This window comes from Lucilia cuprina, chromosome 3 (genome assembly GCF_022045245.1).
Source record: "Lucilia cuprina isolate Lc7/37 chromosome 3, ASM2204524v1, whole genome shotgun sequence".
NCBI classification, from domain to species: domain Eukaryota; kingdom Metazoa; phylum Arthropoda; class Insecta; order Diptera; family Calliphoridae; genus Lucilia; species Lucilia cuprina.
The window spans coordinates 8,490,068-8,500,925 of NC_060951.1; the positions used below are offsets into that span (position 1 = coordinate 8,490,068).

General features: G+C 29.0%; 1 protein-coding gene across 1 annotated transcript in view; it reads left to right on the forward strand.

Annotated features, from left to right (window-relative positions):
• The first annotated feature begins 6,359 nt into the window (after positions 1 to 6,359).
• The window catches only part of LOC111685206 (lateral signaling target protein 2 homolog), an 11,678-nt gene continuing 7,179 nt past the window's right edge, over positions 6,360 to 10,858 (forward strand). Inside the window, exons 1-2 of the mRNA XM_046946034.1 lie at positions 6,360 to 6,451; positions 9,387 to 10,345. Coding sequence (XP_046801990.1) covers positions 9,493 to 10,345 — 853 coding nt within the window. The 5' untranslated portion in view covers positions 6,360 to 6,451; positions 9,387 to 9,492. The remainder of the gene's footprint in view (positions 6,452 to 9,386; positions 10,346 to 10,858) is intronic.

Here is a 10,858-nt window from a genome sequence, read left to right on the forward strand (position 1 = left end):
AAAGACTCTTTATTGAAGACACTTTTTATATAGAAAAGGACTTTTCATTGAAGACACTTTTTCTATAGAAAAAGACTCTTCATTGAAGACACTTTTTCTATGGAAAAAGACCCTTCCATGAAGAAACTTTTTCTATAGAAAAATACTCTTCATTGAAGACACTTTTTCTATAAAAAAAGACTCTTAATTGAAGACACTTTTTCTATAGAAAAAGACTCTTCATTGAAGACACTTTTTCTATAGAAAAAGACTCTTCATTGAAGACACTTTTTCTATAGAAAAAGACTCTTCATTGAAGTCACTTTTTCTATAGAAAAAGACTCTTCATTGAAGTCACTTTTTCTATAGAAAAAGACTCTTCATTGAAGTCACTTTTTCTATAGAAAAAGACTCTTCATTGAAGACACTTTTTCTATAGAAAAAGACTCTTCATTGAAGACACTTTTTCTATCGAAAAAGACTCTTAATTGAAGACACTTTTTCTATAGAAAAAGACTCTTCATTGAAAACACTTTTTCTATATAAAAAGACTCCTCATTAAAGACACTTTTTCTATAGAAAAAGACTCTTCATTGAAGACACTTTTTCTATAGAAAAAGACTATTCATTGAAGACACTTTTTCTATAGAAAAAGACTCTTCATTGAAGACATTTTTTCTATAGAAAAAGACTCTTCATTGAAGACACTTTTTCTATAGAAAAAGACTCCTCATTGAAGACACTTTTTCTATAGAAAAAGACTCTTCATTGAAGACACTTTTTCTATAGAAAAAGACTCTTCATTGAAGACACTTTTTCAATAGAAAAAGACTCTTATTTGAAGACACTTTTTCTATAGAAAAAGACTCTTCATTGAAAAAACTTTTTCTATAGAAAAAGACTCTCCATTGAAGATACTTTTTCTATAGAAACAGACTCTTCATTGAAGACACATTTTCTATAAAAAAGACGCTTCATTGAAGAAACTTTTTCTATAGAAAAAGACTCTTCATTGAAGACACTTTTTCTATAGTAAAAGACTCTTCATTCACTTTTCTATAGAAAAAGACTTTCCATTGAAGATACTTTTTCTATAGAAACAGACTCTTCATTGGAGACACTTTTTCTATAAAAATGACGCTTCATTGAAGACACTTTTTCTATAGAAAAATACTCTTCATTGAAGACACTTTTTCTATAGAAAAAGACTCTTCATTGAAGACACTTTTTCTATGGAAAAATACTCTTCATTGAAGACACTCTTTCTATAGAAAAAGTCTTTTCATTGAAGACACTTTTTCTATAGAAAAAGACTCTTCATTGAAGACACTTTTTCTATAGAAAAAGACTCTTCATTGAAGACACTTTTTCTATAGAAAAAGACTCTTCATTGAAGACACTTTTTCTATAGAAAAAGGACTCTTCATTGAAGACACTTTTTCTATAGAAAAAGACTCTTCATTGAAGACACTTTTTCTATAGAAAAAGACTCTTCATTGAAGACACTTTTTCTATAGAAAAAGACTCTTCATTGAAGACACTTTTTCTATAGAAAAAGACTCTTCATTGAAGACACTTTTTCTATAGAAAAAGACTTTTCATTGAAGACACTTTTTCTATAGAAAAAGACTCTTCATTGAAGACACTCTTTCTATAGAAAAAGACTCTTATTTGAAGACACTTTTTCTATAGAAAAAGACTCTTATTTGAAGACACTTTTTCTATAGAAATAGACTCTTCATTGAAGACACTTTTTCTATAGAAAAAGACTTCATTGAAGACACTTTTTCTATAGAAATAGACTCTTTATTGAAATTGCTTTTTCTGTAGAAAAGGACTCTTTATTGAAGTTGCTTTTTCTGTAGAAAAAGACTCTTTATTGAAGACAATTTTTCTGTAGAAAAAGTTTGTTAATTTAATATAGTTTTTTATGGAAAAGGTGTTTTCATTAAAAATAGTTTTTCAGAAGAAATAGTGATTTCATAGAAGACAGTTTTTATATAGAAAAAGTCTCGTCATTGAACACAGTTTTTCTATAGAAAATGTTTTAACATTGAAGACAGTTCTTCCTCTTTAGTAAAACACTTGATTGAAGACTGTTTTTCTCTAAAAAAAAAGTAAACAGTTTTTTCATAAAAAAAGTTTTTCTATAGAAAAATAATTTCCCATTTAATTATGCAGTCTTTTCTATAGAAGAAACTCGTTTCATTGAACACAGTTTTTTATAGAAATTTTTTCTATAGAATATATCCGATTGGTGATAGTTTTCCTATAGAAATTTTTTCAATTGAAGACATTTGCTATAGAAAAATATTTATTTTATTAAAATTATATTTATTATTTAAAAAAGTTTAGTTTTCATAAAAGAAATACCTCTCCGTCTTAGAAGTAGACAAACTGACGTTATAAAAACAATAAATAATACTAACAACAACAAAACATCAAATATGATGAAAGAAACCAACAAAACAAAATCTTATAAATTGGCATACTCCATTGAAGAAATGATAATTTACATTAAAACAACAACAACAAGAAAATACTACTAGTTAACAAAAACAAATTATATATATAAGAGAACAACAACAACAACAAACATACCAAGCAGCCATCAATATTGTAAAAAAAGAAGAAAACAGGAGAAGACAAAAACAAACATTTCGTTTTTTTTTTTCAAACAAGAGCATAATAAACAACAACAACAGCACACTTACACACACTGAGGAGAACTATAATGGAAATTCACTAGAATAAGGAGAAATCTCTTATTATGGGAATTTTTAGATAACAGGAGAAATTCATTTCCAATTGGAATTCTTTAATAAGAATAATAAAAGAGTAAAGAGCTAAACTAGTGTATACACAAAGAGTAAAACTATAATGTTTATCATTAGTAAGCATGCGCCATGTTTTGCTGAGCATTTTAAATATTTAAGGAGAAACTAATGAAATATTCTCTGTTATTCAATTCTAAAAGAGAAAAGAGTATAACTATATTCAAGTTAGAAGAGTAAAAATATATAATTTTAATAAATTTCTTTATTTAAACTTTATTTTTCCCACTACTACTGCCACAAAATAAACATCTTCATGGTTTTTGTTAACGCCCCTGCCCTGTTTACCGCTTAAAACAGTATTTTTAAAAGTTCTTTTGTTTTTTTATTTGAACTTAAAAGTAAAACTGGCCATATGTATTTTGCCAGAATAATTACCATTAAATATAAACAAAATACCCAAAATTGCTAATTACAAAATATAACAAGTCTAATCGCCAAGAAAAGTTTTATTTTTATGGTAAAAACTTCCGACGGTAAATCGTAATTTGTTAAAGTAATTAACAACTGGGGCATGATGTCAACTATATACAGAAAAACTGTCCTCTATAAAGAGAATTTTTCTACAAGAAAACTCTATTCAATAAATAGATTTTTTATACAGAAATACTGTCTTCTATTAAGAGACTTTATTTATAGAAAAACTATCTTCAAAGAAGAAACTATTTCTTTAAAAAACTATCTTCAATAAAAAGACTTTTTCTATGGAAAAACAATCTTCAATGAAAAGACTTTTTCTATAGAAAAACTATTTACAATTAAAAGATTTTTGTTATATCTTCTTGGAAGAAACTTTTTCTATAGAAAAATTGTCTTCCTGGACGACGCTTTTTACATAGAAAAACAATCCTCAATGAAGGGCCTTTTTCTATAGAAAAACTTTATTCAATGAAAAGACCGTTTCTATAGAAAAACTATCTTCTTGGAAGACAGTTTTTCTATAGAAAAACAATCTTCAATGAAGAGCCTTTTTTCTATAAAGAAACTATATTCAATGAAGATCTTTTTCTATAGAAAAACAGTCTTCAATGAAGAGCATTTTCTTATAGAAAAACAGTATTTCTGGACGACGCTTTTTATATAGAAAAACTATCTTCAATGAAAAGACTTTTTCTATGAAGAAACTATCTTTAATGGAGAGAATTTTTCTATAAAAAAAACAATCATCAATGAAGAAAAACAAACATCAATGTAGAGTTTTTTTTATAGAAAAACAATCTTTAATGAAGAGACTTTTTCTACAGAAAAATATCTTCAATGAAGAAACTTTTTCTATAGAAAAGCTATCTTCAATGAAAAGAAAAACAGTCTTCAATGAAGAGCATTTTCTTATAGAAAAACAGTATTTCTGGACGACGCTTTTTATATAGAAAAACTATCTTCAATGAAAAGACTTTTTCTATGAAGAAACTATCTTTAATGGAGAGAATTTTTCTATAAAAAAAAACAATCATCAATGAAGAAAAACAAACATCAATGTAGAGTTTTTTTTATAGAAAAACAATCTTTAATGAAGAGACTTTTTCTACAGAAAAATATCTTCAATGAAGAAACTTTTCTTTGTCTATAGAAAAACTGTCTTCCTGGAAGAGACTATTTGTATAGAAAAACTGTCTTCAATGAAGAAATCTTTTCCAAAAAAAACAATCTTCATTGAAGAGACTTTTTCCATAGAAAAACAATCTTCATTGAAGAGACTTTTTCCATAGAAAAACAATCTTCATTGAAGAGACTTTTTCTATAGAAAAACAATCTTCATTGAAGAGACTTTTTCTATAGAAAAACAATATTCAATGAAGAGACTTTTTCTATAGAAAAAGTGCCTTTAATTAAGACAAGTTTTCTATAAAAAAAACTGTTTTCCTGGAAGAGACTTTTTTATTGCAAAACTGACTTCTTTGTAGAATTTTTTCCTATAGAAAAACTACCTTCAATTAAGGGACATTTTCTATAGAAAAACAATCTTCAATGAAGAGACTTTATCTATAGGAAAACTGTCTTTAATTAAGACAAGATTTTTATAAGAAAAATGTCTTCTTGAAAGAGACTTTTACTATAGAAAATTAGTTTTCTTTGAAGAGATTTTTTCTATAGAATAATTGTTTTCCTTTAATAGTCTCTTCTAACAAAAACTGTCTTCCATGAAGAGACTTTTTCCATCGAAAAATTGTCTTCCTGGGAGAGACTTTTTCTATAGAAATTTTGTCTTTTTGAAAAAGACTTTTTCTATAGAAAAACAAATTTTATTAAAGTTACTTTTTCCATAGAAAAACTGTCTTGAATTAAAACAGTTATTCTAACGAAAAGCCGTCTTCAACAAAGACACTTTTTCTAACGAAAAACTGTCGTCACTGAAGAGACTTTTACTATAGAAAATTTGTCTTTCTGAAAGAGATTTTTTCTATAAAAAAATTGTCTTTCTGAAAGAGTTTTTTCTATAGAAAATTTGTCTTTCTGAAAGAAACTTTTTCTATAAAAAATTTGTCTTTCTGAAAGAAACTTTTTCTATAGAAAATTTATCTTACTGAAAGAAACTTTTTCTATAGAGAATTTGTCTTTCTGAAATAGACTTTTGCTATACAACATTTGTCATTCTTAAAGAGACTTTTTATATATAAAACTTGTGTCTCTGAAAGAGACTTTTTCTATAGATAATTAGTCTTCCTGGAAGCAACTTTTTCTTCAGATAACTTGTCTCTCTGAAAGAGGCTTTTTCTATAGAGAAATTGTCTCTCTGAAAGAGACTTTTTCTTTAGAAAACTTGTCTTTCTGAAAGTTAGTTTTTCTATAGAAATTTGTGTTTCTGAAAGAGACATTTTCTTTAGAAAATTTGTCTTCTTTTATAGAAAATTTTCCCCTACATCTGGTAACATTAAGCTTTAAATATTTTGCCGTTATTTTTATGTTTGTTGCTTACATTTGGTGCAGCACACAAAACAAACATTGCTTTGTTAAAGGAGAAAACTTTAATGCAAAACACATACATGCATACAGACGAACTTCTACTCAAATGAATAAGAGCAAAAATCCTTGTTTTAACTCTTTTTTGTAGTAAGTTTAACGGCAATAATTTTTCGGACTTACTCATTTATTGTATTTCTTGTTGTTTTAGTTAAGTTTTATTGTTTTTTCTTTTACTTTTTTGGGGGAAAATATATATTTTTTATTATTGTTATTTTTGCGCAAATCTTGCTTTAAACAAAAAATTTCTCCCGCAGTTTTTTTTTTTTTTTTGTAAAGTGTAATTGTATGAGTTACAAAACTCCTTTTTTATTATTTTTTTGCGTGATTTTTTTTAGAGTATAACGTCATCATTGTTTAGTGTATGAATCGTCGTCATTACTACTTTTCAGTTCTCATTTTGCTGGTATGAGAAGATGTTGTTTTTTTTGTTTTCGCTTAACATTTTGCCGTTTTTTGTTTGTTTTTTTTAACGTAAATTTTTTTTGCGTTTTTTTTGTGTTTTTTTTTTAATTTTTTTTCCGTTTTGTTTTTGTTGCAGAGCTCAAAACTGTTGGTTGATGTTTAGTTTGACAACAGTTTAACGTGGAAATTATTGCGAATTTGTTGTATACGTTGTTAAGACGCATTAAATAACAGTTAGACAAAACAACAACAGAAAATACATATTTCATTTTGTACGTAAGATAAGCAACAACAAAAACAACAACAACAACGGCGTCAACTTACATCTATAGGTCTTTGCTTAGCAGTAGTTTAACTCTGTTAAGTTTTGTTGTTTGTTGTTGTTTATTTCTATTTTGTTGTTTTTGTATGTTGTTGGGTTTTTTAACTTGCTCTCTAATAATAATAACAACAAAAAAATAAACAACCGACTATTGTTAATAAAGTGTGTGCAGAAAAATAAAGTGCGCGTATATTTCTCTTGATTTTGCTTTACTATTGTTTGTTATAAAGAAAATTAATAGTGTTTTATTAATGAAACAATAAAAAAATATAGTTTTTAAGAAAAATTTTGTTAAAAAAACAATTAGCAGAGAAATTTTCTGCCTAAATTGTAAGATCTTAGAAACGTTTATTAAAGCTGTCAAATCTTTTAACAATCTCAAGAACTTTTAGATTTTGTTGTGCAACATTGTTAGAAAAAGCATTTACCAGACATGCTTTTTCTAACAATGTTGCAAAACAAAAATTGTAAGTTGACACGGTTGTTAGAAATTTTTTGAACATTTTTCTGTCAATACTGTAAGATCTTACAAACGTGTTTACCTAGCTTTAGTTATTTATTGAAGTGACGAAAAATTGTCAGTTTTAATAGAAAATTTACTTAAACCGGCCGCAACATTGTAAGTTGACAGGGTTTTTAGACATTTTCTGAACATTTTTTTGTCAATAGTGTAAGATCTTACAAACTTGTTTAGCTAGCTTTAGTTACTTATTGAAGTGACGGAAAATGACAATTTACTTAAACCGGCCTTGTTAGAAAAACTATGTCTGATAATGTTGCAAGACAAAAATTATAAGTTGACACGGTTGTTAGACATTTTTTGAACATTCTTCTGTCAATATTGTAAGTTCTTACAAGCGTGTTTACCTAACTTTAGTTTTTTATGAACATGAGGAAAAATTGTCAGTTGTAATAGAAAATTTACTTAAACCAGACGCAACATGGTTAGAAAAACCATGTCTGATAATGTTGCAAGACAAAAATTATAAGTTGACACGGCTGTTAGACATTTTATGGACATTTTCCTATCAATATTGTAAGATCTAACAAACGTGTTTAACTAGCTTTAGTTACTTATTGAAGTGAAGGAAAATGACAATTTTAATAGAAAATTTACTTAAACCGGCCGCAACATTGTTAGAAAAACCATGTCTGATAATGTCGCAAGACAATAATTGTAAGTTGTCACATTTTTCTAACAAAATTGTAAGATCTTACAAGCGTGTTTACTTAGCTTTAGTTACTTATTAAAGTGACGAAGAATTGTCAGTTTTCATGGAAAATTTCCGGTAGAATATCTCTCGTTTAAAAGATCTACATAGATAGGACTACTTACGTCCAATATCCTATAGTTGTGCCGGTAAACAAGTGTTTTCATTTCGAAAACATAACATCGTACTAATCACGGACATGCTTTCACACTGAGAATGTTTCTCTTACTTCTTTCGTTAGGATCCTCTATTGGAACTTCAAGGTTCTACTTTCATTGCTTTTATCAGAACAAATTTCTCAAATTGTCTTCTGTCTCTTGGTAAATATATTTATATGTAAACCTCATCTGGTGCTAGAGTTATTCCAATTCAATTTATACATTCCCTTCTTGCATTGACTTCTGTCTGGAAGCTTATATCGTTTTTAGTTAGACGTTAGATTTCGCTCTCTGGATTTTCAATGTAAAGTCCCAGCATCGTTTTGTCTTCGAGTTAAGAGCTATCCATTGAAAAAGGGTTTATAGCGGATATTCTTCCAATTGCCTCTTTTGACCATGATCTGGTATCAGTGCAGCAAATTTACCGACAAATTCAATCTCTTGTAAGTGATCGAACCTTTCAATGTATCCACGATAAGTTTTTAAATTATATACACCTGGTTCACAAATTGACATAAAAGTGTTTATAATTTGTCAATACCATGCGTTGTTAAAGTATGTACGGATAGTTTTCAAATCAACAACAGCAAGAAGAATGTGTTACCAGAACATTGCGTCAGCAAAATGACAACGATTCATTGTCGAAGTCACAACGATACATTGCCAAAATAACAAAAGGTGTAATTGAAATGACAACAATTCGTTGTCAAAATTACAACAGCGGTGGTTAAAATTATAGCTGCTTTTTAGATCTTATACACATTTTTCATCTAAATGTTTAACTAAGATTACTTTTGACAACGAATTGTATCAATTTCGGTCCCCCCGGGGGCATGTTACTATGGCGAGTCCTCCGCCTTGGTGTTACTGCAATTCCGGGGTAAAAAATTGGTTACAGTCTACTGCTTGGCTTACTCCTTGCATAGATTGCCAGAGGTCAGACCAGAGCAGTAAGTTCTCTGCCTTATCATTCCCGAGTAACTCGGTGGCTTTCGGAAGGTTGAGTGTTAATCTGGAATGATTTTAAAGTTTTCAATGTTGCGCTTTCCCTATGCACGTTCTTTCTCAAGTCCTTATGTTCCATTCGACCATAAAAGTCGTTTTGCTGCAAGCTTCGTGTTTCGATACGAGACATCCATCAATGTTTCAAAAACTTTGGTTAACTTAACAGTAATCAGATAGATAATGATATCAGAACAAATAGAGTTTCTCCTTATTCCGAAGATTTTTATGATTTCCTAAATGGAATGAATGTTTTCATACCCAGCATGAATATATGCTAAGACATTATTGTTTACAAAACAATGTTTAAAAAATAATAAAAGAGAACGTTAAGCTTAAACCAACGTGTCCTTTTGTGTAGAAAAGTACTAAGTCTGGAATGCGAAAAAGTAATCGAAATTGCCAATAGTTGCAAGAACATATTCTTCATATAAATGAAGGATATGAAGTAAGAAAAAGAAATCACAAGTCGGTAACTTTTGCCGACGGAATTTTATCATCATTTAAAGAATAGGTTTACTTCCAAAATAAAACATTAAAAAATAACAGAAATATAAAAAAATGTGTTAAAATATTTCAATAAAAAAAGTAAGAAAAACAAATAATTTAAAAGAAAAATCATGCCACAACGTTCACCATTTGCCATACAAGAACTTTTAGGACTCAACAGAACAAAAGCAGCAGCTGCGGCGGCTGTAGTGGCAATGGCAAATCTAAAGGATAACACGAATAATAGTGAAGATAACTGTAAGCAGGAAAAAGAAATTTCAACGGCATTAAATGGTAAATGTAATCAAAGTCCAAAAGCTAACAATGGTGAATACATAAAAAACGAAATAACAACAAAAAACAATCAGGAAATAGAAATAAATGATAGCAGGAAATCGCCAACAACGGCCACAATTAAAATTTCCACCAATTTATATAAAGCAACAACATTGGCAACGGCAACAACAGCAGCAACATCATTAACAGCAACAGTAACAGATATTGCAACAACACCAAATTCAATATCACCTTCAACAAATTCAATTTCATCGGTAAATTCCTCTTTATCTTCTTATAATGAGGAAACCGATAAGAGACGTCAACAACAGCAGCAGCAACAACAACAGCAACAATTGTCTATGGCTGCTGCCTCTAGAATGGCTTATTTTAATGCTCATGCTGCTGTAGCAGCAGCATTTTTACCACATCATTTAACCTCACACTCAACGACACATAATCCACAAATGCAACATCAACAACAACAACAACAACACACGACTGCTGCTGCTGCTGCTCAACATACTCATTCAATACATTCTCTACCCGCAACACATCATCCTCACCATCATTCTCATCATTATCCAGCAACACACTTACAACAACATCATCATCAACAACAACATCACCATCAACAACAACAACAGCATTTGCAAGTAACACAATCACAAGTTGCCGCTGCCCATCACCACATGTTGCATGGTCAGGGTAAGTACTTGTACATAAATATGTAAAAACTTTTTTTTAGTAGACTAGTAGTAGAACAACAACAACAACACAATTTTAAATTATATTTATGGCATTTTTTAACAAAGAAGAAAAATATTTATTAGCTGTACCATCATCACTTCATTTTTTTATTTATTCATTACATTTTTTTAATAAATCCATTGTTGTTGTGAATTTTGCTAAAGCAACACATGTCACATGTTAATAGCAGAATTTTAAAGCTATGGTATCATTTTCTTACGAGTTTATATTAACCCAGCATCTCACAAAGCTTTTTAAAAAAGTTTTTATCGTTTTTTTCAGTTAACAACACTATTCCCTTATAAGTCAACTGTAAAGTTAGTTCGTTAATCAAATCCGGAGCCACTTGCTCAATGAAGATACGTTCTGTTTTAGTTCTTTTCTAGTTCTGTTCTAGTTCTGTTCTAGTTCTGTTCTAGTTCTGTTCTAGTTCTGTTCTAGTTCTGTTCTAGTTCTGTTCTAGTTCTGTTC